At 36.6% G+C, this 27989-nt stretch overlaps 1 protein-coding gene and 1 pseudogene across 9 annotated transcripts in view; one reads left to right on the top strand and one right to left on the bottom strand.

Moving 5' to 3' along the window:
- Positions 1-350: 350 nt before the first annotated feature.
- KLHL13 (kelch like family member 13) overlaps positions 351-27989 on the bottom strand; it is a 280675-nt gene continuing 253036 nt past the window's right edge. For 8 of the 9 annotated variants that reach the window (XM_061136960.1, XM_061136961.1, XM_061136964.1 and 5 more), the window contains 5 exons: positions 23283-23415; positions 22391-22587; positions 14264-15059; positions 5012-5125; positions 351-1944 (listed from right to left, as the gene is read on the bottom strand). In XM_061136960.1, the coding sequence (XP_060992943.1) occupies positions 1457-1944; positions 5012-5125; positions 14264-15059; positions 22391-22587; positions 23283-23415 (1728 nt within the window). In that variant the 3' untranslated portion in view covers positions 351-1456. The remainder of the gene's footprint in view (positions 1945-5011; positions 5126-14263; positions 15060-22390; positions 22588-23282; positions 23416-27989) is intronic. The other variant, XM_061136963.1, reaches the window with a different exon arrangement.
- LOC133052102 (uncharacterized) lies at positions 2428-3381 on the top strand (annotated as a pseudogene).

A 27989-nucleotide genomic window follows, 5' to 3' on the forward strand; every position in this document is an offset into this window, starting at 1 on the left:
AGGGGATCTTCTCAACCCAAGAACTGAACCCAGGTCTCCTGCATTGCAGACTATTTTGGGTTGGCCAAAAACTTCATTTGGGCTTTTCTGTAAGATGGTATGAAAAAACTGAATGAACTTTTTGGCTAACCCAATAACTCCTCAAAAACAACCAACAAGGAGTTTTCACCAATGAAGCTGGACCTGGTCAAATTCTTTCTTCCTTGAATGAAAGATATTAGTATTCAGTAATCCAAGCTGTTCAGTACTCTTAAGTTATGATCATTTAGATCTTGGCACACTAAATAAAAAAAAAGATGTTTAATAAAAGGAAGTCAAATCAGACAATAATAGAATATCTCACACCAAAATGACATCAAATGTTTTTTATTGAACAAAAAAGATAGAACATGGAAGTTGAATTCACTGAGCAAAAGCAGCTCATGAGGTGAAGCTGTTATATTGTGTGCTAAATAATCTTATGAACTGAGTATACAGAATACATATAATATGTAAATTATCTCAACAGCAAAGGAGAAGGTGTAGATTACAGTTTTGGAGGGAAAAATCTGGTCAAATGACAAATTTAGTTGCTCAAAATTTCTAGCCCTTGTCCACCTAAATTCAATATGATTCTACATATGTGCATTCAGTACGTGTATACTGAATTCCCATTTTAACCGAAGCTGCTTTTTGGAAGAAATTTAAAAGTATTTATTTTTTTCGCATTAATTTGACATTCTAGTCAATTTTTAAAAATTTCCTTTTTGACATATATGTGTGTATGTATTTATACACACTTAAAAACCCCCAAACCCTTGCTTACAAGTTGAGGGGTCATGCTGTTTTTTTTAAATTAAGATTGGTGAATTTCAATGATTATTTCTCCTGTGCGTCTAAGAAATTTGATGTGTTTTCAATGCACCCCCACAGACAGGAGGGCTGACAGATATGTCAAAAATACTTTATGGAAAGAGGCAGGTAGCTCATGCGAGTTGGCAACCTTTTGTCTGGTGTCTCCTGTTGGAACTGGCTGCCTCCCTTTAACATCTCACAGTCAAAGATGAAAGGAAAACTTTTTACTTTGAAGCCTAGTTAGCACAGTTGCACATTTACTATAATCCACCTTTTAAGTTGGTTTATTGGGCTTTTCTAATGTAAGATGACAAATACCTTACACCCAGTACACAGCATCAAGAAGTACTGAAGAAACATCTTATAGACAATACTTTTTTTTTTTCTTGTATGTTAAATATCAGCTTCTATGGGATACATTTCCAGAATGGTTTATTACCACTTTATAAACACTCGAAGCCAAACAAACAGCACGAAGAACATCAATGTCTTTTTTCCAATATTTGTATCAATTACTGGAGGATAATCCTAACATACACTACTTAAGGGGAGGGGGCAAAAGAAGAGAATTCATGGCACACTGCAAAGATAGGACTACAGCATCTTAGTTGCAGGGACAATCTTACGGTGCAGAAAGAGGGGACTCTCTAGAAGGTGATGGTGTGGTTTCTTCAGGTGGAAAAACCGTGAGTGTGCAAGCTCGGATGCCACCCAGGGACTCTGGGAGATCAAACACCTTATGCCATTCATCTTTATCTGGATCATATTTCTGCACGATCTCTACCATACAACGATTATTCCATGAATACCCACCAACCACGTAGATTTTATTTTCAAAGACAGCAACCCCAACATCACTCTGCCCTCTTAACATAGCAGCAATTGGGGTCCACTGGTCAAGGATCGGTGAGTAGTATTCACAGCTTAGGACGTCATCATAATCACTGGTTCCTCTGAAGTGATTGCCGCCGATGACGTAGAGCCTTTCTCCCACGGTGCACATGCAATGCAGACCTCTGACAGTGGTCATTGGCGCCTTCTGGATCCATTTGTCAGTATCAGGGTCAAAGCACATGAGCTCCTTTTGGAAAGTGTCATGAGTAATTCCTCCTAAAGAATGAAAATTACAGGTAGGAGGAAAACAGATTAATATAAAAATGCAAAAGTTAATAGAAGGCTCTCTGTCACAGATAATTAACTTCTAGCCACATATTATGACATTTTAGAGTTTATCAAGTGTGTTCTTATACATGTCTGCCTGCTATAACTACTTTCTCTGGATTAAAAATAAAGAAAATAATATTTTCATCTCCTTAAAGAACAAAAGTGTAGCTTATATTATTGTAATGACTTTCTCAAACAGAGACCCAAGGGATTTAAGAGGCTTTACAGAATGAAAATATATTTTGGCCACTTTTTGAGTTGGTTTATAGTAAATCCCAACTACAAAGCATCATTCACTCCTGTTGCTCTTTAAATGCTAGGTGTTCCCTTCCTCATCTGTCAAATAAGAATGGCCACTCTAGTTCTCTCATTAGGATTTTGATTATGAATTGAAATAAATCACAATGCTTTGGAAAAGTCAAAAGTGTTATGCAACTATACAGGCTTATACGAATATTCAGAACTGTTTTTGTAGACTTTAAGGTGAGGATGGGTAATGTCCTCTCTTAAGAAGTTAAAGAATTAGCTTTCTGGCCTCGGCTCTCGGCGGGGATGTTCCTTTGCTGGAGCTTCGCGTGACTTGGGTAGTCCCGCAGCCAGGCCTCTGAGGGCCGGGGCGCCGGGCAGGACCATGCGGCTTCCCTGAGTCTTGGGAGGCTGCTGCTGAGACCGGACCGGGCAAGATGCTCCCGGGACCTGAACGCGTAGAGGGCAGCGGCCTGCTTTGGCCTCCGCCACGTTGTTGAGACCTCAGGAGGCTCCAAGCGGCCCCGAGTCTGCTTTTCCATGCTAGGAGACAGGGCGATGGGGGTGGGGGCTTTTGAGTTTATCGACTGTGTGTCAGGGAATTTCTAATGCGGGGATTTTGTGCGTGTGAAAGGGAAAGGCTTCACCGTGTACAGCACGTATGCCGACCATGTCGTGGTGTAAAATCAGGTCAACGCGACAGGTGCTATTTCAGGTGCAGATCTTGATAACTATGTCATGGTGCAGAATTTGGCGGAAATGAGTATCACCATCCTTGCAGCTGAAAGATGGACGCTGGAAGCATAGACTGCTGCCAACAGAATACTTAACTATCTGGAAGTGCAAAGATGACCTAAGGCTGTCCTTGGTGAGGAATTTGACAACTTGATCTTCAGGAACTGCTTAGAGTATTTAAAATTTCCAGGATTGCTTTTAAAAAAATAGTGCTTTTGGATAGCCCATAAATGTACATATAAAGCAGTGGGACTGTAAATAAAATAATGTGCTTCTTGGGAAAAAAAAAGGTAAAGAATTAGAATGCTGAATATACCTGGAATTTTGTATGTACAGTGATTTGTTGCTGATCTATTAAGTCCATATCATCTACAAAACATTTTTAGATCATATTTCAATCAGTCTGTACAATGAAAATATCAAACTATGTGTTCTGCAGATTAGGGAGAAAACTAAACTAAGCTACAGCCACATCATTCAAAGCTCTACTATCTGGGGGCCAGATGGCCATCACTAGGTTGTTGGTTGTTTTTTTTTTTCCTGCTTTTCTGTATTTTTTTCTGTACTTAACTGAGTTCCCAGCAAGCAAAACAGTGCTCTTTGGTTTGAAAATCAGCTGTGGTTTCCAGCCTACTCTTGACTCAGAAGGTCATTTGTGCAATGTATACTAGTTATGCCAAAGCACCACTAGAACAATTCGAATGTTATTTTTTCCCACCAGAGGACTTGCAGCTCTCATTATAATAGCATAGCAGCCACACACATAAAATAGGTAGATGGTATAAATCATTGATTAGCGGAACATATGATTTCCTGGAAAGCTCTTTCAATATAAGACGTCCCATAGTTTGCTCATAAATTTCACACCAGAAACCTGCCAATCACACACTAAAGGCCTTTCACTGATCCTTCTTGATTACAGATTTCATTAAGGCAGCGTTCAGAGACTCAGACCACAAACATCACCTTAATGCCTTTGTTCTCTAATTATGTAGCTGCTGGCTTGGCACTGGCTGACCTTCAAAAGAGGGAAAATTGTCAGAGGTAAACTCTGTCAGGGCCAAATGGTAAGAACCTAACAGAGCCAAATTTAAATACCGGAAGTGAACGTTACATTAAAATAGGACTCGTTTCTACATTCTACATAAGGATGATTTGAACACTAACAGTTTGTCACAGTAACTGAGTCACAGTGTCACTGTAACAGTAACACAGTGTCACTGAGCCAACTGTAGTCTTTTCAGAATTTTTTATTAGAAAAATATATGTGAATGTGGCCAAAATACAGGTAATCAGCACAGAATTATTTATGCAATGACACCACAGTAGAACCCAATATAATACTTGGACAAGAGAAACATGTTATAGGTTGCACTAAATTAGGTCTTCCCTCATGGCTCAGTCAGTAAAGAGTGTGCCTGCAATGCGGGAGATCTGGGTTCAATTCCTGGGTCAGGAAGATCCCCTGGGGAAGGAAATGGCAACCCACTCCAGTATTCTTGCCTGGAGAATACCATGGACAGAGGAGCCTAGTGGGCTACAGTCCATGAGGTCACAAAGAGTCAGACACAACTGAGCGACTAACACAAATGAGAAAATGAACATTATTATGCATTATATGTATACTGAAAGCAAGTTTTATGCACAGTAGAGCTTATATGTTATATAATGATGTGTTTCCTCATGGAGTTTAGCTGAATTCTAAATAGAAATGAATTAATGGTTGTTATAGAGACTATGAATGGTGGTCATTAGAGTATTAGACTATGGACTAAGGGGGCTGAAAGGCAAGTTGGAGAAGCTGAAAGCTTTCCAATTTCTTCTAAGTATTACAGTAGAATTGGTTGGCTGCTAGTCTTATAAACTTATAAAATACCAAAGGTATTTACATACAAATGTACAGAAAAATACATTCTAAAACCTACAAATTATATTTTGATTATCCATTTCCTGGATTATTAACACTATATGGAAAGATGGCAACATAGCTAAAAATCTATGTATTATATGGATTGCATTTGCAATTATTTACCTGATATATACATTACACCTCCATACACAGTTCCAGCATGGCCATAGTGGGGCTCACTCATTTTGGCAACGTAGGTCCATTCATTTGTTCTTGGATTGTAACATTCTACTGTAGCTGTTGTTTAAAAAATAACAAGGAAGAATGAATGGATTTTAAAATATGATTTATAATTTCAAATTTAGCAATAAATTATTTTTCCCTTAGGTGGAACAATAATAATATCCCCATAACTGAAATATTTCTATTTAGGTATGAGATATTCTTGGGGGTCAAATATTAATTATTGAGATTTTGCAATTAATATGAATCGTTAATATATTGAGACGTGTTACATCAGACTAGCTATTTAATGTAATAATATAACACACTTCTGTCACTGCAGAAATCACTAGACTTTCTTTTCTTCTAGGATCTTGTTACATCTTTATAATTTGACACTTCTCCCATTTCTTTGCTCTAAATATGTGGGAAGAAAAGATGAAAAAAATTACAAGGATGAAAAACACTTTGATTCTATATGATACACCATATAGGAAACAAAGATTAACAGATATGAAGCAAAAGTTTAAGTTGATAATGAAATTACGCACATTGCCTGGTGTATATTTTGATGCCTATTGCTTTATTTCATATCAAGACTACAAAATGGACACTGACAATAATTTTTCAGTAGTTACACATTAAAGCCAATAGTTTACCACTGCAGCCAGCACTGCTCTTAACTTGAAGATGACTGGCAGCATAATACAATTTTTATTAGGGGTACTTCCTCTCAGCAATAAATTTTCATCCTTAACACAGAGTATTTGAGAAGTGACCTTAACTTTTTAACTATCAATCTGTTATAACATCAAGACTAGAACCAATGACAGTCCAGACAGACAGAAAATGTAATCTTTTTTAAAAGGCAGAATAGGGATGTTAGGAGGTCTCTGGTCAACAGCACAAAATTAGGATTGACTTGAAAAGTTTATACTATTTATTGCAGACGCTGCCACTTGTTAACCCAACTGCTTGTCTCCACTAACCCTGCTTTTTTCTTACTAACAGAACCACAACACTGCTCAGGAAAGCTCTGTGCCAAACTCAAAATAAAATTCAAATCTGCAGGTTCCTGCAGGTCCTGTGAAGCTAGAATCGATGGCATGACATACTTGTAGGCAATGGAATGCAAGCAGGAGGATACAGAGTGGGGCTATTTGATCAAGTCACTGGAATAAAACTTGGCTACTTGCAGCCAAATGCAATCCTAATTGATAAGGCATCCTTTGAACAAGTTTTCCTATTTAAAAAATAATAGTACTGTGAGAACAGGCAAAACTATAGACAGATTGAAGAGATTAATTTTCTCTTTTCAATAATTTCATCAAATTCACTACACAAACTATTTACTTCTCCTCTAACAAAACCTATATTATACCACTTCTTATATCCCATTACTGATTTCCTTTTCTACTTTAGTCTTGAATTTTCAGTCTTATTTCAAAGGTTTTTACTATTCTTCTTCTTTTTTTTTAATCTCTTGTTAGTTTTGTTCATTGCTTTGGGCTTGGACCCTTACCAACTCTATTTTTTCTAAATCTTTCCATCAGGTAGCAACATCCTACAAAATCTTTCCCCAAAATAAGGACTATTGCCACAATGAATGACAAGCTAAAACTGCTCTAATACTGTTTGTGATTATTTTCAATCACTGGATGTCTTCTTGAATGTTCAGTTCCATTTGCCTTCAGCATGGCTTTTACCTAACTGACAAACAAAATCCTACTGAATGTATATCATTAGCACCTTCTTTACACTTATAGTGGATCTACTATATTGACTGGCATCAGCAAAATAGTTAATAGTAGCGTTTAATTTGATAAAGGAATACAGTCTAATCACACATCCTCTCAGTAAAAGGGTTTTAATGACTTCTGGACATCATCTTTTCCATCTATTTGATGTCAAAGGATAGGTTTTATTATAGTTTCATGCTTTTCTTAATGAAGAATTCTGTGTTGAACTTTGAAGTTTCTAGACTGTTACAGTCTTTCCTTATGTCGAATTCAATCTATTTTGAAGTAGTTTCCATTAGTTTCCTCTTATTTTTAAAGGGGAGCTAGAAGTTGAATAGCTATTCACTCTTCGTGGTTATTAAAATCTTCCTATGTAGAAAGATAATGCTATTCTTCTATCAGTGAGTTAATTGCATTTTTTTTTTTTGGGGTAATTGGGGTTATAAGAATCCATCCATACTTTCTCATACAGGAGCCCTTTAAGGGTAAGATGGTTATTAAGCACCAATAACACAACAAGTATATAATAGTTCATCATCCCTAAATTGTCTCAGTCTCTGTGGGGTCTCTGGGTCCTGGTGTGCACAAGGTATGTTTGAACCCTTTGAGCATCTCTGGCGGGTGTGGGGTTTGATTCTAAACACGATTGTGCCCCTCCTACTGTCTTGCTAGGGCTTCTCCTTTGTTCAGACTTAAATTGAAGAAAGTAGGGAAAACCACTATACCATTCAGGTATGACCTAAATCTAATCCCTTATGATTATACAGTGGAAGTGACAAATAGATTCAAGGGATTAGATCTGATAGACAGAATGCCTGAAGAATGACGGGCGGAGGTTCGTGACATTGTACAGGAGGCAGGGATCAAGACCATCCCCAAGAAAAAGAAATGCAAAAAGGCAAAATGGTTGTCTGAGGAGGCCTTATAAATAGCTATGAAAAGAAGAGAAGCAAAAGGTAAAGGAGAAAAGGAAAGATATACCCATCTGAATGCAGAGTTTCAAACAATAGAAAGGAGAGATAAGAAAGCCCGCCTCAGTGATCAGTGCAAAGAAACAGAGGGAAACAATAGAATGGGAAAGACTAGAGATCTCTTCAAGAAAATTAGAGATAGCAAGGGAACATTTCATGCAAAGATGGGCTCAATAAAGGACAGAAATGGTATGGACCTGACAGAAGCAGAAGATATTAAGAAGAGGTGGCAAGAATACACAGAAGAACTGTACGAAAAAGATCTTCACGACCCAGATAATCACGATGGTGTGATCACTCACCTAGAACCAGACATCCTGGAATGTGAAGTCAAGTGGGCCTTAGGAAGCATCACTACGAACAAAGCTAGTGGAGGTGATGGAATTCCAGTTAAGCTATTTCAAATCCTGAAAGATGATACTGTGAAAGTGCTGCACTCAATATGCCAGCAAATTTGGGAAACTCAGCAGTGGCCACAGGACTGGAAAAGGTCAGTTTTCATTCCAACCACAAAGAAAGGCAATGCCAAAAAATGCTCAAACTACGGCACAATTGCACTCATCTCACACGCTAGTAAAATAATGCTCAAAATTCTCCAAGCCAGCCTTCAGCAATATGTGAACCGTGAACTTCCAGATGTTCAAGCTGGTTTTAGAAAAGGCAGAGGAACCAGAGATCAAATTGACAACATCCGTTGGATCAAAAAAGCAAAAGAGTTCCAAAAAAACATCCATTTCTGCTTTATTGACTATTCCAAAGCCTTTGACTGTGTGGATTACAACAAACTGTGGAAAATTCTTCAAGAGATGGGAATACCAGACCACCTGACCTGCTTCCTGAGAAATCTGTATACAGGTCAAGAAGCACCAGTTAGAACTAGACACGGAACAACAGACTGGTTCCAAATCGGGAAAGGAGTACGTCAAGGCTGTATATCATCACCCTGCTTATTTAACTTATATGAAGAGTACATCATGAGAAATGCTGGGCTGGAGGAAGCACAAGCTGGAATCAAGATTGCCAGGAGAAATATCAGTAACCTCGGATATGCAGATGACACCACCCTTATGGCAGAAAGTGAAGAAGAACTAAAGAGCCTCTTGGTGAAAGTGAAAGAAGAGAGTGAAAAAGTTGGCTTAAAGCTCAACATTCAGAAAACTAAGATCACGGCATCTGGTCGCATCACTTCATGGCAAATAGATGGGGAAACAGTGGAAACAGTGGCAGACTTTTTTGGGGGGGGCTCCAAAATCACTGCAGATGGTGACTGCAGCCATGAAATTAAAAGATGCTTGCTCTTTGGAAGAAAACTTATGACCAACCTAGACAGCATATTAAAAGGCAGAGACATTACTTTGCCAACAAAGGTCCGTCTAGTCAAAGCTACGGTTTTTCCAGTAGTCATGTATAGATGTGAGAGTTGGACTATAAAGAAGGCTGAGCCCTGAAGAATTGATGCTTTTGAACTGAGGTGTTAGAGGAGACTCTTGAGAGTCCCTTGGACTGCAAGGAGATCCAACCAGTCCATCCTAAAGGAAATCAGTCCTGAATATTCAGGACTGTTGGAAGGACTGATGCTGAAGCTGAAACTCCAATACTTTGGCCACCTGATGTGAAGAACTGACTCATTTGAAAAGACTCTGATGCTGGGAAAGACTGAAGGCGGGAGGAGAAGAGGACGACAGAGGATGAAATGGTCGGATGGCATCACCGACTCAATGGACATGAGTTTGAGTAAACTCCAGGAGTTGGTGATGGACAGGGAGGCCTGGCGTGCTGCAGTCCATGGGGTCGCAAAGAGTCAGACATGACTGAGCAACTGAACTGAACTGATCCCTAAATTTGTCTTCTTCCAGCTAGATAACCCATCTCCTTTAGCTTTTCCTATCTTTTAATCCTTATTGTCAACCTTTGGCTTTCTCCAGGTAGGACTGTTATTGTCATTAGTAAAATCAATATATTGTTTTAAAATAAAATACATCTAATTAACAAGTGTATATGCATATCCTTATTTCTATTTTCCATATTTACAAAGCAACAATATGTTAGTGCCAACCACATTGATGGGGGAGGGGACAAGGAATGAGAAAGCAAGGAGCTGGAGCCACAAAGCAGCGAGTCCATCACAGTCTATAACACGTGGGAATGGTAATAAGGTAATTGGGAAAATGTAGAACAGGGAAGGTCAGGCAAACTACAGCCTGTAAGCCAAATCCAATATGTCATCTGCTTTTGTATGGCCCACAAGATAAAATATGAATTGCTTTCACATTTTTAAATAGCTGGAAAAAAAATCAAAGAAAAATACTTTGTGAAATATGAAAATTATATGGGATTCAAATTTGTGTTCATATATGTAGCTTTATTGGAACACAACTTCACTCATTTGTTTATAAACAAACTGTCTATAGTTGCTTTCACAATACAATGGCAGAGCTGATTAGTTGTGACAGAGATCCTATAGCCTGGAAAGTCAAAAAGATTTCCTTCTTGGCACTGTATTGTCTATTCTAGAGAATCATCTTCAGTAGTCTGGTGGCCTGGTATGTAAATTAGAGATCCTCTCTAATATAAGAAATTCAGTTAGGTTGGTTATTTCACGTATCTCATTAAGCATTCTGATTTTCTCAGGTGATTCCACCGGAGTTCAGAATTTACTTGTTGTTTGAGATTAGGAAAGAGATTAGTCCTGAAGAAAATTATTTGCATAAATGAGGTCTCTCAGAAAGCGGGGATGGTCTCTAGAATCCTAGAGTGCCAGTTAGTAATATATCATTTAATAAAGAAACTGCAAATCTATTAAGGGATATGGAGGTATCTGATAAATTTCAGTAATTTTATTGTATATTTATTTGGAAAAATTTAACACAGGGTTACTTCATTATTTGGAACTGTGACTTATTAATATTTAACTGCAGTGAAAGATACCTGAGCTGTCATATTTCTCCTCAATACAGAAAACTTCAAAGGAAGATTGATTTCTTATATGATGCAATTTTGAAAGATACCAGAAATAACTGACTGCTTTTTCTCTTAAGTGACAGGTTCTCTAAGCTTTCCCCAGTTTCCCATTGTACCTGATGTCAAAAGAAAGTAGCATTTCCAAGGAATTATATTTTAGCAATAAATCAGGCTCATACACACACACACTAATATTATTGTTTGATGTACTATGGGCTTGGGTCCATACACTCCATGGCAAGATTTTAAAAGGCCAAATCCACTTAAATGATCTAAAATGTCTTGTAGATGCTGCCACTGTCTTCTTTTCATCATTATATAGAGGCAGTGGTTATTGTGTGTATAAAGAATAAATGATGTACTGATACTAATGAACCGGTTAAACTGTGAAATGATTTTCCTATCAATCTGTTTTTCCTGACACCCATTCCTATCCCCTTCTCTATTTACACTGACATATGAATATGTCAACATAATCAGTTAAGGTGGGAATATTAAGTTATTACAACAGATGTTAGAGTGGAGTGGAGGGAGGGGGTTTCCATTAAAAACCGCTTACAGAGCAGGATTGAAAGCAAAAGGAGAAGGGGGTGGCAGAGGATGAGATGGTTGGATGGCATCACTGACTCAATGGACATGAGTTCGAGGAAGCTCTGGGAGATGGTGAAGGACAGGGAAGCCTGGTGTGCTGCAGTCCATGGGGTTGCAGAGTCGGACACGACTAAGCAACTGAACAACAGACCAGGAAAACACATTGATAATGTTTCTCTGGATGGGCTACACTGGGTTTGCTCACCTCAACAATACAGAATGTGACGAGATGCGTCTGTCTACTTCTTACTTCCACGTAGGTATAAAATAGGGGGAACTCAAAGGTGTGGGGTGAGTCAGAAAAAAAAAACATGAAGCTTCTTGCTACTTGGTTTTATGGCTCTTTTGGGCCTGAAGATTCTCCTGGAATCAAGACTCTCAACTGAAGTGTACTTAATAAGTCAATCACATGATTTTTTTAAAAAAAACTTCCCATATATTTTAACTTAAAATATGTTCCATAGGGACTTCCCTGGTGATCCAGAGGTTAAGCCTCTGTGTTCCCAATGCAGGAGTCATGGATTTGATTCCTGGTCAGGGAACTAAGATTTTATATGCTGTGTGGCGCAGCCAAAAACAATTAAAACAATATATAACACAGAATGGATTTGCTGGGTATGCTAATTTTAAGGGAAGCAATCCTTTTCTACAAAAGTTTAGTCACTTCTAGATTCTAGGAGACAATTTCTTCAAAGGAAAAGAAATAACAAGTAGTTGGCTTCAATGGAATTATAGCTGTCTTTTGATAATGAGGGTTTGTATCCATAGTACAATCATATGTCCCTTTATGAAAATGCAGTTGATGAATTAAGATAAAAGTGGACCTATATTTATCATCTAGAGTGGAGAGTATTCTTTTTAGAACATGTAAATCATTATCCTTAGGTTTAAGCTCTGGGTGATTGTGTTTTAAGTCTAACTATAATCCAAGAGTTATAAATTTAGGACTCGCACATGAAAAGCATGATTCTCTTGTATCCTGTAACTGTCAAACTGAAACACAGAATACTGTTTTTAATAAGAGATGAAGGAGGTGATTTCTGAAAGGCAAGGAAGCCAGTCACTTGCACAACAAGGTAGTCTATTTGTTGTTACCAATTGAGTATAATGTGGGAAGAACTCAAATAGGGTGAGGCTTAAGTCAGAAGAAGGAAGCCTCTAGCACCTTAGTCTTATGTAATGACTCTCCTTGGCCTGAAGATGATAAATTCTCAGAAGAATAAGGCCTCTAATTAATATTAGGAAAAATATATTGAAGACTTAATAGCTGCATATTAACAGGGGTGTGAAAACATCACCAAGCAAGCAGTGACTGAAAACTAGAGCTATTTCCTTAGAGAAAAGAAGTTTCAAAATGGCCACTGATTGAGGGGTTTGATGACCTATAAATTGGAAACTTGTAAAGAGTATTTTATATAAGTGGTTTCTCTAAAAAAGTGCCAAGTCACCACTTGCCTCTTCTGCTTATTTTAAGATACCATAAATTTAAAAGAGTATAATAACATGTAAATAACGTGTGTGGGTTAACTGAGGAAAGGACAGTTCTACACAAAGGGTATTCATGTGTCAAGTGCTTTTAGAGGTCTGATTATTGAAATACACTGGAAAACCTGTCTGCTTCATGATTCTGAAAGCTAGTCCAACAATCTGGGAAGTCTCGCCTTAGAAGAAATATCATTATGACAACAAAGGGAAAAAAAACATGGGTAGAAAACATCAGTAACATTACGACCATGTCACTAACAAGAAAGAACTTGATAAGCTGAAAAGGATAAGAGCTGAGAGCAGATCTTTTTATCTCCAACAAATAGCTTATTTTCAAATCCACTAGACCACAGAGGATGAGATGGTTGGATGGCATCACCGACTCAACAGACATGAGTTTGGGTAAACTCCGGGAGTTGGTGATGGATAGGGAGGCCTGGCGTGCTGCAGTTCATGGCGTCGCAAAGAGTCGGACACGACTGAGTGAATGAACTGAACTGAACTGAGACCACCTTTTACTTTTTAGAATACTGAAGAAAAAGATTCTGATAATTACTCTGAATTTATCCAGAGCCAATGCCAATATCTTAAACTTTCACAGGCTTATGGAGCCTGGAATACTGGTCAACTCCAAGGACTCTACTTAGAACAGAGAATAAAGGAAGATGGGTGAAAAAAGGACCAAACAATGATGGTAATGACACATATGTAAAACCTGATATAAAATGAGATCTTCCTGACTTCTTTTTGGACAGCTACCTTATTCCAATTTTATCTAAAATAACAAAATTAGTGTTAATTTACATAGTCAAAGTATTGGTCTCTGTTATTGATCTAAGATCAGTGACTGACTTTAGATTAGGAAGACCAAGAAGGGACTGTCAAATAATCAAGTTTACCAGCTCAGTTTACAGTGAAAAAAACTGTTTGGTATTTCACCAAGATAGAATGAGTTTTGAGACTAATAGCTATATATAATACTCATGGCAAAGTCTGGATAATATTGAACTTTGCACATTTAGTAGATAAATAAAATCATCTTACTGTGTGGCCTAGGATAGGTAACAGATTACATAAAAGGACCAACTATAGAAGTCAGTGCTCTGTAAGGAAGGATTTTAACCTGTTCACTGAAATATTCCGTGGGCTTTTAAAAATGGAAAATGAGGAAATATGTCAAAGTTCTGTCCAAGATTCCATTAGAATTTAAATTAGCAGAACATGCTTTTCAGTTAAACCTTTACGATGAAAACCATAGATATTGCACCAGTAAAATATTCTGCCACATATTGAAATATTTGTAGTGTGGCCAACAATATAGGCTCAGATAGTCTCTGACATTTTAAAATAAAATTCTGGCTACATTTGTTGGTCTTTGATGTTATAAAACTGCTTATTTTATGATCTGACTAAATCTTGGGGTAAAGAAATTAGTCTTTGTGCTTAATAGACATACACACACTTACGCAGTTCACCAGCTGCATTTCGTCCACCAACTGCATACAGGTATCCTTTGAGGGCACTGAGGTGGAAGAAGGTGCGCTTTTCATTTAGAGATGCAACTTGCATCCACTTATTGTATCGTGGATCAAATCTGAAGACTGTATCAACTGCCGTTTTTCCTTTTGTGTCATAATTGCTCTGCCCTCCAACGACGTAGAGGAAATTTCCAATGACGGCAATGCCATGCTGGTACCTCGGAGCATCCATGGGGGCTAAGGACTTCCACTCATGGGCCTTTTCATCATACATGCGCAATTCCTTGCTGACAACCAGCTGCTGCCTCAGCACTCCTCCTAGTGTAACCAAATGAGTGGTGTCAGACCGAATGGCAGTCCTGTCTGACTGCATCACTGGCTGCATATATGGCATCATTTGGTAATTGCTGGCTTCCAAAAGGAGATTCACACACGTATTGTCAGTTCTCATGAAATCCACGGTTTGCACATAATTAATGAGCTCCTGCGGTGTCATCAGTGGAAATCGTATGTTCTTCATTAACTTTGCAGCAAAGTCCATCCGAGGCTCTTCCAGGCGTAGCCAGCGACAGGTAGCCTTAAAGAGCTCAAGTTCAGTGCAATGCTTAAGGCTATTACTGGAAAGCACAAAGGCAAGACGTTCAAAAGGGAGTTTCAAGAACTCCCCGGTGCTCAGCAATGCAGGAAAATTCTTCAAGACGAAACTGTTAACATATTTATCCACTTCTGTCAGATTGTAGGTGTTGGCAATCCGCCCAACTTCGACACAATTGTCTAAAGTGACCTATTAAGCCGATCCAAAAAAAAAATTAAAATCCAAATACTTTCATGGCACTCATACCTGGGTATATAAATACTTGCTCTAGAATAAGAGTAAATATGCTTTTTACTGTCCATATAGATGAAAATTAAGATTCTTTTTTTTCCATATATTAACTATCTAGAGAGAATTCACAAACCACCCTTACCTAATCCAATAGAAAGGAGACTAAAAAGAAAATGCTTGTTCAGAGTCAGTAGATGGAAAGTTACTCTGAGAAACAATGGTATAACTTGACTGTGGCCAATATAATTATTTTCTTTCCTCAAAAATGTGTCCTCACCACTACCCTGCAAATACTAAGAAAGTTCTGGCCAGATGGAAGTTCTGCAAAAATAGAAAGCTATTCTATAATGAATCATCTCAATCCACTTTTCAGTCATGATTCTTAAAAGCAACTCAGCTAGCAGATCCACAAACAGAAAAGCTCTAGTTTAGTACCTGATCCCTAAATTTCTCTTTCATGTCAACAGGCATCATTCATCACTATCATTCATTTTGATTCCTTCAAAAGTTATTGCTTATAGTGAAGATGATTTAATAGGGCCATTATTCCTAGGGTGAATTTATTTTCCATATTATTTATGTAGAAATAGAAACAAGGGAATCACTTTCTTGAGGAATGGAATGGGTGTTTTTGCATCAAATTATTCATGTAGTTTACTTTCCAGTAAGTATGCTGATGGCTGGCACCACAGTTTTCCTTAGCTACTCTCTTACTCTCAGCATACTCCAGCACCGCCTGGAGTCCACATTAGCTCCCCAAATCTCCCCAGCACAGAGTAAAATACACCAAAAGCAGAAGTCACGAAAAGGAGAGAAGCTACAGAGAGGCCCATCTTTGGCAGGAAGTCTTTTCAATGTTCTAAGGGCTAATTAGTCAAAAGTGAAAATTAGGAAAGTCATATCAGCAAATATGTAAAGCATAAATCACAAAAACAAGCCTGCCATACAAATCCCTTTGTGATTGTATGTGTGTGTGTGTATGTACAAACATAGAGACAAGTCACAGGCAAAGGACTCATAGGTTTTTTTTGCTTAATTTTGTCAGGGTGTGTGTTCACAAATGTCACATAAAGCTCACTGACGCCACTGTATTGTTAACCGACTGGCAGATGGTTAAGAGAAAATTGGCTAATCCTTCTATCATCTTGTTATTGAAAAGCTGAAATGAGATGAAAATCATGACTCCTCTGCATAAAGTCACAGCCCAGTTATGACATAATACCACTGAAAGTTTGAAGGCCAACACATACACACACATGTTGCTATTTTCATAAATTATTACTCAAGAAGAATTTGAACTCTTTTAGGCACTGATTTGCTGCACAAAAATCATCAACAATTTAAAATAGTTGCTATACTTAATACCTATGTATTTAAAAATACCTAAAATAAATTGTAACACAGGAGGACTAGGAAAAATAAATGAACAACTTATGGGCCTTTTCAAACACACAGTTTAATACTATTCGATAACTTCATTAATAAAAAGTACACTTTAATCCACTTTTAGGAGTGGCAGGTTGGTGTCTGACACAATTTTAAAGTTGCGTAAATAAAGTTACAATTAATACCTCATTGCCCAAATCACCCCAGGTGGAAGGGATTCCTGTTTGGGGTAACAGACCTACTTTATGGGGTAAGACATAGTCCTTCCCCAAAGCAAGAGTAATTTTCATTTTTGAAGATGTTTGCTAATATGGATAAGCAAACACTGATGAAAGCACAAATATATTTCCTGAGTATGCAGATTCTTATCATCACTGATATGATTGATTACAAATAAAAAAATTAAAACATCGAAGACTATATTTTAAATGGGCAAAATAATAGCATTGGCTGTTAGTCACCAAAATTAATTATAAATTTATAGTATATTAATATAAACCGAGATTAAAGATTAGAAACCAATCTGTGTAATTCAGAACTGGGATCAAGATATTCAGTTCCTTCCTCTTTTCCATCTTCAGTATTATTCAATAAGGAAACAGTTTTTAAAACAACAGGATAAAAAAAAAACTACCTTGTATTTAAGGGCATTTTGAAAATCCCTTCTACATATCAGATATACAGATTCTCAGGACTGGGAAAACCTTGACAGATTGCCTAGCTAATATAGCTAGCTGCCTACTCTTTCCTTTAAAAAAAGATCACCAGAGAATGGTATTTCATAACCTTCTGAATAGTCATCTTCTTGATAGAAGGACTAAGTATTTTCTACAGCTCATGTACCATAGCTACCACACTGTGGGTATATAACAAAGGTTAAATGCTATGATTATCAGCAATTTAAAAATTAAAGATGTGATGATAGATACAAGTAAAAATAGAATATATGCTGAATTAACACAGCAGATTACTAGAGTCTTATTAATTTTAAAATGAGACTCAGATAAGAAAATATGTAACAGGAAATTAATTTTTATGAAGTGCATGCAATCAAAGCTAAAAAATTAATTGTAGACTATAGGGACTGTAGAAGCACAGTGTAGAATAACAGTTAATGTAAGCAGATCAAAAATGATGGAATAACAGTAAACAAGTTTTGGAAAAATACAGGATTATTCAATTATAGCTCATTGTAATCCATTCTCAGTCATGATTTTTAAAAGTGCTTTAGCTAGCATAGTCCCAAACATTTAACCTTAGACATTACAAAATAATGAATATGTGCAGTAACATAATATATAATGCAATTCAGGTACAGAATACATTTGAAAAATGTAAAATATGAATTTAAAGCTTATTAAAGAAAACCTCATAAGCAGAAAGAACTCTAATTTCATCTGAATATATACCCTGGCCAAAATTCCAAAGAGTCGTTACAGAAGTTAAGCCAGGTAATTATATTAAAGGATAGAGAAGCAAAAAAGGACAAAATTTCTCAACTTCTTATGAGAACCAACAGTGTTATTTTAAAAAACAATCAAGTACACATTTAAGTTTCCTTTATATAATTTATAAATTATTCTATTGTAATCGAGCAACCTTCATGGTCATCCTAAAGGCAATTCTAAACATCATGATTTTCAATTGTCATTAACATACTGGTACTCATTGCTGCAATATTAAGTTGTTCAAATCACATCTGATGTACCTAATGCTGTGATTAACATAATTTGATATTTTAATGACAGGTTTCATCAGTAATCTGTGATGTTACATTGTTGAAGTTCAGTGTCTTATACAAATAAATTTCCATTTAGGAAAAAAAAAGCAAATGACTATCTGCTTTTGTCCTCTCAAGGGAAGAGCAAACACTAAGAAATTCACTGGTAAATCGGCGGGGGGGGGGGTGCACTCTTCAGACATTCAATGTACCAAATTCTCTTTGGTGCTATCTAGTTTATTAAAATGACACCCTGACCTCAAGTACAACCAACGCAAAGAGAGAAAGCAGATTCACAGAAAAAGACTGGGAAGTAGTCAAACAAGCTACTTTGAGGGATACAGGACATAACAGGTATCTTCTCCCAAGCTTCCTTCCACAGGTGAGAATACCACAGGACACAAGGAAGGGGCCTTTTGGTAAGAAGAACAAAGAGATGATAAGAAAACTAAAACCTTTCTCTCCCGGTCTTGTTTCTCTTCAGATGACTGACACCATTTGAGGTGAATTGTGAGGGTGTGTCCAGCTTGGGGAATCCCATTTTCTTATTCCTTTGCACTTTGAATGCCCTTGCCCTGGTGGATGCAATATTAGTTATCATAATGGTCTTCGGGGGGGATGAGTTGGTTTAGGCCCAGGCTGAGACTCTTCTTTCCCTACAGAATCCCAGATGGGCAAGAATGGGCTGATGAGTTATATGCAGGGAGGATATTCAGAATATTTGAGTACCAACTAATCAGAACAGATGTTCAACCATAAACAACTGGTATCTGGGTACTACTTGCTGAGTATCAGCCTTGACAAGTAGAAAAACAAGACTGGTTTAATGGGGAGAGAAACAGTTTTGATTCATTTTAAAATTACCCACAAAATTTTTTCTCTAATTTGCATTGAGCCTCCCCCAAAGCAAAAACATTACCTGGAAAGACATGTTAATTAAGCTTAATGGGTAAATCCAGTCTTTATGAAAGAAAGAATGTCAAATGCATGGACTATACAGAAAATCCTTACATCAAAAAGAACATTCTTTCCCAAAAAGAACATTCCTTAGAAAAACATCCTTGCTGCTGCTATGGTCACATAATAGCAGAAGAAGCTGTCTTTTCCAATAACTTCCTCTGATTCCCTTCATTGTTCCCTTAGTGAATTCCTCTGGTCTCCAACAAATGTGCCTCTCTTGTTTTCCACTGTCTCCCACTCTTCATGACCCCAGTCACCTCAATAAATTTCTGAAATAAATTTCATCGTGAGCTCCCCAACCCAATCAGTGACAATAAATGTACAGGTGGAACCAATGATAGACCTGTATCAAGAAAAAAAAAAACAACTTAAAAAATACTGAGTTTAAAGAAAGTACACCGAGTCTAAAGCACAGAGCAGTTTCATTCTCTGATTAGATATGCTTTTATGTAAAAAGAAAATGATTTCTTGCTCACCTTCATCCTGCTCTGTTTACTCTGTATAACTGTAAACTTAAATTTCAATTTTTTCCAGTTCAATTACAAATTGTTCTATTTCAGTAACCAGACATTAAATTGGGTTTTATGGGCTAGCCTGTAATCCTCCATAATAGTAATACTGTGGGGAAAATGCTAGATGGTACAATTTCCAAACAGCAAACAAATGATAAAAAATTTGACTACAACTTGTTTGTAAATCAGGGGATGGCCACATGGAATTTCGCATGCTGTAGTTATGCAATGTCATAAGGACAAAAGCTAATGTAATTTTTGTAGATATGTAATGAAGAAACAAGGGTAATTTTCTATTATGTCCATGATAAATGATAATATTTTTAGTTTTACAGGAAATTTTACAACTCTGCGTTATATCCTTCACTGTCATCCTTCTGTTTTCTTTTCACAGTCTTCTTATAACTACCAAGAAAATAGCATAGCAAGAACAAAATTAAGGTCTACAGGTCTTATAGGCCCTACTACAAGTTACAACCCTAAGAGAAAAGTATTGCTGCAAAAGAAGGCAAAGGTCAGAGCGGAGGGTTCTTGTTCTACTGGGTGTGATGCTCCCTTACAGAGAAGGGATGTCTAACCCACCAAAGGCAAATGGGGCTTTATCACTGTATTTGGGGTTTGGGGGGCATTTTTAGCAATACAGAGTGGTTCATTTTATTTTTTTAATTTTATCAGAGTATTATAATGTTGTGTTACTTTCTGCTGTACAGCCAATGTATAACAGTGAATCAGTTATACATATACATATACCCACTGTTTTAGATTCTATTCCCATATCAGTTATTTCAAAGTATTGAGTAGAATTCCCTGTGCCAGACAGTAGGTTCTTATTATTTATTTATTTTATGTGTAGTAGTGTGTATATGCCAATTATTACCATATTTAACATTATCATTCAAAATTAACATATCAAGGTTTTGTGGATGATATGCTGACTCATCTATATACCACTGCTCCTCTTCATCCACACAAGTGGTTAAGAACGGATAGAAAAGAATTGTGTTCAAAGCTAATTTTTCTTTCCAGAAATTCAAACCCAAGAAGTGTTTTGGTTATACGAACTATAATCATACTATATCATTAAGAACACAAATCTATTTCCTCAATACAGTTGGGTTAAGTACACGATTGCGAGACTGTTATATTTTTAAATTATAATTAAATTATAATAACTGAGTCTGTGGGGAAATGGAAAACATATTTACCTTTGAAAAATACTTATATTATCTTGAAACTTTCAGTTCTTATAAATAGGAAAGGTACCCACGGCTACTGTTATTCCTGATTTACTTGATTGCTGAGAAGATAATAGAGTAAAGCCTAAATATTTAACTAAGATATGGAACGCATGAAAGAAGGATAAAGGAAAAGTTAGATTTTATATAATCTGTAAACTAATAATCCACCAACTTTTCTCAAAAATTACCATGATTCTGAGAGGGAAGATTTCCAATGTAAAATCACATAGACATATCCTAAGCAAACAAGATGAAAGATAAGAAATAGCATGGTACTAAGAAAAAACTCATAGGCAAGAATGTTTTAAAATGGGAGTAAACTATACTACAAGTAAGCTTTGTCAGGAACATGTCTCTTCTCCTTTAGAAATGGGCTTTAGGATCTCTGCAGAGATACTCAAAATGAAGATTATAATCTTTAAGACAATATTAAGTGTTTATAAAAATAAAGATATTTTCAAAAGGGTAAAAACATACAGTTATAATAAATGCTTCAAGGAAGTTAAGGAACCAACATTCTAATTACAGGAAATTTGTCAAGTATTGCAAATTTGCTATGATATCATCTTGAAATAAATGTGCTTTAAATAGACTCATCCAGAACAAACTTATTTTCTAATTCTGTTATTTTGAGAAATGCATATTTTTATAACTTCATAAATCATGCTTTACCCAGTTTGGTTCTTTTCATTTAGACTAAGGAACTGATCACAAGTATCTCAAGTGATAAGTACTGAACTTGAATATTAGACAATTGGTACTAGGTCAACAGTGTCTGTAGTTACTGATTAGTTTCAAGGAAATCATGACACTGTACCTAATTGCCTCAGGACAACCACATGTTGCTAAGATCAGTGTAAATAAATGTTAAGAGTTTATAAATGTAAGTATTAAGTGCTATTAATTTAAGGGTCTCAACTAAAATGAGGCACTGTCCAAAGGAAGTGGGTGACTATAAGTAGCTCAGTGACTGGTTGTTTTATGTGTCCTCTGTTATCTATTAAAATATGCTGTAAACGACTCAGTAGGGGATGTGTTGCCATGGAATCAAGAAAATTTACACATAGGTGTTAGTTCTTCTCAAGATCTAGGTCCAATATTTAAAGGAAGAAAAATAAAATGACTTGAGTGTATCTTAAAAGACTTCTAGAACCTCAGATGACTTTCCCACAGAACTCCATTTAAAAAACCTGCTTGTATAAAATCATTAAGCGGAATAAAACTGGATTAAAATATATAATATTATCAAACATGTTAAGGATTTTATTGCTATCAAACCCTTTTACTGTCTAATGTCATTGGATGACACAGAAGGCTTTTCTTAAATGGTTCTATTTTATAAAAATGCACCTGCACTGTTTTCTCCTGAACCTGCTTCCAAACCATACACTAGATGACACCTCTCTCTAAAGGCCAGTTTCAGGCCACAATACTATCCATTGCAGGAAAAGATTTGATTTGAAAATGTCTTACCCCAGATATGAGAAATACTTTGCAGAAGTCCAAAACCGGCAGAATCTGTAGAAAACTGGCAGCTTCCAGTGTGTCTTGAAGGTTGTCCATATTAAGAGAAAGCTTTGCAGTGTAAATGAAGTCAATAATTTTCCTTAAACCGACTTTGCTCACACCATGAAGCTTAATGCACATTAAATCTTGTTCTTTCATTCCACCTTAAATAAAAAGACAGTCAATTAAATGAAGGTGGATAATTTAATTAAGGTCAAACTCACTTCTGCTGCTAATTAGATGCAATAAAATCAGGGAAAATTTTATTCTGTGTAAGCATTTGTATCAGAGTCAAGCTTCTGCATATTTTACAGTTAAAAGAGAGTACTTAAAAAGGAATATCTCTATACTAATGGAGGTGGTATACGATGCAAGTGCCTCCAAAATGTTCTCCTGGCACTTCAGATCTTTTGATGGATTAGAGATTGTACTAGTGACATTGTATTAGTCTCTGATGGCCCATTCAGATATGTGTCTGGAAAAGCAAAGCTATGAAATAAAGGTAGACAGAGGTATAAAAAAAGGTATATCCATTTTCCAAGTTAAAAATGCACCACCCACAAACACACATCAGTTCAGTTCAGTTCAGTTCAGTCGCTCAGTCGTGTCCGACTCTTTGCGACCCCATGAACCGCAGCATGCCAGGCCTCCCTGTCCATCACCAACTCCCGGAGTCTACTCAAACTCATGTCCATCAAGTCAGTGATGCCATACACGTATCCTGGTGTCTATTCCTTTTAAACTCTTCTTGTAAAGACACAGAACAAAAGCGCTGAATCTTCCTCTAGCAATGAAAAGATTTAAACATGTATTTTTCTTATTGTTTTAATATGGAGGCAGAGTTTAGAAGGCAAGCTACCTGTGAACATAGCCTTGAAGTAATCACTAGCAGAGGCCATCATGACTCTGTGCACAGGGAAGGCATCATCTGTATCCCCTGGCATCAGGGTCACGTCACAGAGCAATCCTTCAAGTCGGAGCTGGTCAAATCCCTACAAGAAGAACATGAGATGAGCCACTCATCAAGGTAAAATGGGAACACAAGTTTCTGTGTGCTAAAATTCTCTTGACATATTAATGTCTGCGGAATATATCTGGAACATAAAGCCAGTAGAATAATGACTCAAAAGAAAAAAAACCTCAACAGCTTACTTGATGTGTGACAATAAAGAACAAATAAGGAAAAGAGCATATATGTTCACTTATTTATACAACCATTGGCTTTTATTATTCTGAAAAAAACTACCATGAAATGTAGTTTTTGAAACTACACTTTCATTTTCCCATGTGCAGAATTAGGGTGTTACACTACCATTCCTTTCCATAATAATATGTTCTATAATATATAGTTCTTTTATTCTTGGTTTTCACTTGCTTATGTTTGTTTGAGAAAGAAAGGTCCAGAGCATCTGTGCTAACTGCAAAACAGGAGTTGCTTTCTGTCAACTAGATTGTTCCACCTCTTACAAAACAAGGAACTGTGTTAGACATCCTTATATTCAGTATTTGATATTAGTATTTGATATACTTGCTCCTGCCTGATCAATTATCTTTCAAGTTTTAAATTTAATTATTTCTGGAAAAAAGGGCCCAGGGAGCTCCAACATGAGACATAATTGTCCCCAAATGCTTAAAGTTTAGTGGAGAATTAATAGGCTGACACCCACAGTTCAGACGAGGGACAGGGCTCTGCTGATAAGAATGCCTGTTGATTAGCTCCACCACCCACTCCCTTGAAGAGCCCAACCAATGATAAGCAGGCAGCTGTTCCCTTGGTCTACTCTGGGAAGAATGAAACACTGTAAGATTATAATAGGCTGGTGAAATGCATAAAAAGAAGATAATATACAATGTAACAATGAAGCTCAAAATGAATATTTTTCAAGATGGAGTCTGTAGTTTCAAAAATGGAAATGTACTCTTATAAAAAATCATGAAGATACTCATACAAATTACTTTCAAATAATATAATATAATATAACAAAAACTAACAGCAGGATTAGCCTATCCCCTTCACATTTTAATGACCATACATAAAACTTGTATTTAAAGTTGTGTTTCACGGATTTAAGAAGTAGAAGTCACGACATACTGAAGAATGCAGTTTCAGAAATATTGATCCTGCACATATGTATAATATAAATCTTAGTCTAAACATCTTCTCATCATAATTTTTAAATGGCTTTCTAAAGAAAATGCTTGAATCTACAGAACCAGAACTTCAAAGAGATAATATGATCCAGCCACTTTCTCTCTGGAGAAAGATATAAATATTTTAATTCTAAAAATATTTATACATTATACATATACTTTAGAACAGGATTATGTATCATATTTTTCGCTCTCCAACAGTGATTGACATATGTTTTTGCTCACAAATATCAACTCTTTCACAAATACCCCTTTTCCATTGTAAATGCAAACATTCTCCCCCAATGCTTCCTCAATATTTTCCACTGCTAAGTCATCTCCCATCCCTGTTATTTAGAAAAATAGAGGTTAAAAAGAGATGTCCATTTTAGGGAAATATTTACATGCAGAAGGTAAAAAGTGGCTCTTTGAAAATTCACATATAGTGTGTAAATTGCAATTAAGTTTAAGTGGAATCGCCTTTCAAACATAAGTGAGCATATGAGCACTGGAAAGTCCTGAACGCAACCACTGGGGCTGCAACTGAAGAGGAGAGAACCATCAGGTAGAAGACTATGATGGCTGAATTCCCCAGTGCTTGGCACACCGTTGGCACTTCACAAATGTTCAGTGAATGCTTGAACAAACAAGCCAGACTTTACCCAGATGCCATCACTTGGTATTAAAAAAAAAAAAATCAACATGTAGAATCTGAATTTTGTAACAAGCTAACTAGAAACCAAGAACTTTATTTGTGAACCTACTCTCAATAATAGAATGAATTGTACCTATAGTACTCACTTGTGGTAAACTGTAAAGGTTAAGATGAGAGAAGAGGAACTAAATCAGGGTTTAGGCTGAAAAGTTTGGCTTCCAGGGGCTTGGCTTTTTTCTCCTTCAGATAAATTTCAGATTTCAAAAATTTAAATATATGCTTGTGATAAAAATACAGAAGGACATAAACTGAAAACTAAGAGTCCACCTCTTCTACTTACTAAGAGTAACTACTGATAACAGTTTAATATATATACTTCCAGGTCTCTTTCTGCAGGTATACATAATCTACCTTTTGCTTGTATACATACAGGATTTTTAAGAGTGGGATACTCTATGTACTGTTATGCATTTTAAAAATTCACCTGAGCACATGACATGGACAGCTCTGTGTCTCAGTACACACAAATCTACTTTATCCTTTTTAGTGGATGCACAGAATTTCATGGCGTGTGGGGCCAACCACAATTACTCATCCATTCCTTACTTGAGAGACTCAAATGTCTCTCAACTTTTGCTATTACAAGCAATACTGCAATAAACTTCCTTGTACCTATACTTACTTATGAGTAGATCTGTGGGAGATATTTTTAGAAATGGAATTGCTGGTTTGAAGAATATATACTTTTAAAGTTTTAATAACTACTGGCAAGTTAAAGCATATGGTTTTATCTTGGGAGATTTACCATACCTTGGGCAATGTCAAAAAAGAGAGATGTCAAGATATCCATTAGATGAGACTACATACAGTATGTCACCTTTATTTTTATTCAGGAAATAACTTTTGAATTTTCTTCTCTAAGATGTATGTAGATAATATCTTTGAAAGGCAAAAGCTTATTCAGTCAAAAGCTTATTCAGTCAAAAGCAATGATTGTATCTAATCAGTTATTTTCTTCCCCACCTCAATATCCAAAAACCTTCTTGGCTCATTTGCTGGCCCTCCTGCCTTTAAAATATTCCTACAAATATTTTATACTGGGAATTGAGTAATGTCAGTAGGTTTTTTTCCTACTATTGTAAAAAATATATTTATTTATTTGACTGTGCCAGGTCTTCATTGCAGCATACAGGATCTTCAGTCTTGGTTGGGGCATGGGAACTCTTCGTTGCGCCATGTGGGATCTTAGTTCCCCAACCTAGGATTGCACCCAGGTCCCCTGCATTGGGAGCTCGGAGTCTTTGCCACTGGATCACCAGGAAAGTCCCTTTCCTGCTATTTATTGTTCTTTTTTTTTTTCCCCTTTGAAAAAAGGCATGGCTAATGTTTCCTTTACCATTACCTACGTCGTTTCTCATTTGGGTCCATATTCCATTAAAACTGCTTGCTGAGATTTGCACTCAATCCTCAAAATCTGGACAGTTTAGCTAAGACCCCAGGAGCTTTTACCCTCTTCACAAATGTGATCATTTTGCTTCCCTTTGCACTCTTAAAAAAGATCCTCTAACTATTCTTAGTACAATCTGGCAGCCCCAAAGAAAGGAAGCTGAGGCTCCTAGACTACTTTTATCAGATTCCGAGTATTTTCTATTCTGTTTAACTTATCTACCTTTGGCAAATTGCTTTTGAGAGGTTTTTGCATTTGTTTTCACTGCATGTAGTTTCCCATTCTACATATTTCATAACCTTTATTTTCAGACACACAAACAGTCCCCCCATCCAATTCCATATTTGCTAACTTTATTCCGGATTATTGCTATCCTCATCCAGATAAGATCTGTCCATTCAGATTGTTTTCATACAGATCTAAATATCTTGTTTGCAAGTTGTTATCTGTATTATCCCAGCTTCATCTAAAGGGAAAAAGACTAAAGCTCCTCTACAACATACTTTGTTGTATAGAAGTACACAGTCATTTCTGTAAACAACTTTTATACTCTAATCTTGTGGAAAATGTACACTTCAAAGAAGGGGGGGGTCACTCTCTTTCACAATTCTCATCTGCCTTCTATATATCTACTTTTACTTTCACTCATGTAGATTCATGAAGATACCTTGCATACTTAAAATCTGTCCTTTTATTATAAAATCATTTTCTCCCACAAAATCTGTACTTATTCCTCTAGCCAGAATTCTATAAACATTTTTGCCTATTTTCACATGCTAGTAGTCCATGATACACAGATACAGGTCTGTTTTATACAAAATTGCTCAAAATTTCCAATTAGTCTTTCAGAGTGTCTTTAAACTATTTCTACTGCTTTAAACTCAACTTCTTTCTAGCTTAATCCTTTGGTTCTATATTTTCCTATTTTTTCTGGGCCTTGGGTTCTATTTATGAGGGCATTGTGGCCTGTTCTCTATTTATTCCCCTTTCCCTCTTCTATAAACGTCCTCATATCTTCTTTTTAAAAATCTCTTCTTCACATTCTTTTGGGGAAAAAATAGGCATTAAAAAAATGTCCTTTTTAAAAAAGGTTTCTTTCTGGACTTTTGGACATGGTGTGGGTGGAGAGGAAAGGGTGGGATGAACTGAGATAGTCGCACCGACATATATGCGCTACCGTGCGTAAAACAGATAGCTAGTGGGAAGCTACTATATAGCACAGGGAGCTCAACTTCGGGCTCTGTGACTCAGAGAGGTGGGATGATGGGAGGGAGGCTCAAGGTGGGAGGATATCTGTTTACATATAACTGATTCACTTCGCTGTACAGTAGAAA

Source organism: Dama dama, chromosome X (genome assembly GCF_033118175.1).
Source record: "Dama dama isolate Ldn47 chromosome X, ASM3311817v1, whole genome shotgun sequence".
NCBI classification, from domain to species: domain Eukaryota; kingdom Metazoa; phylum Chordata; class Mammalia; order Artiodactyla; family Cervidae; genus Dama; species Dama dama.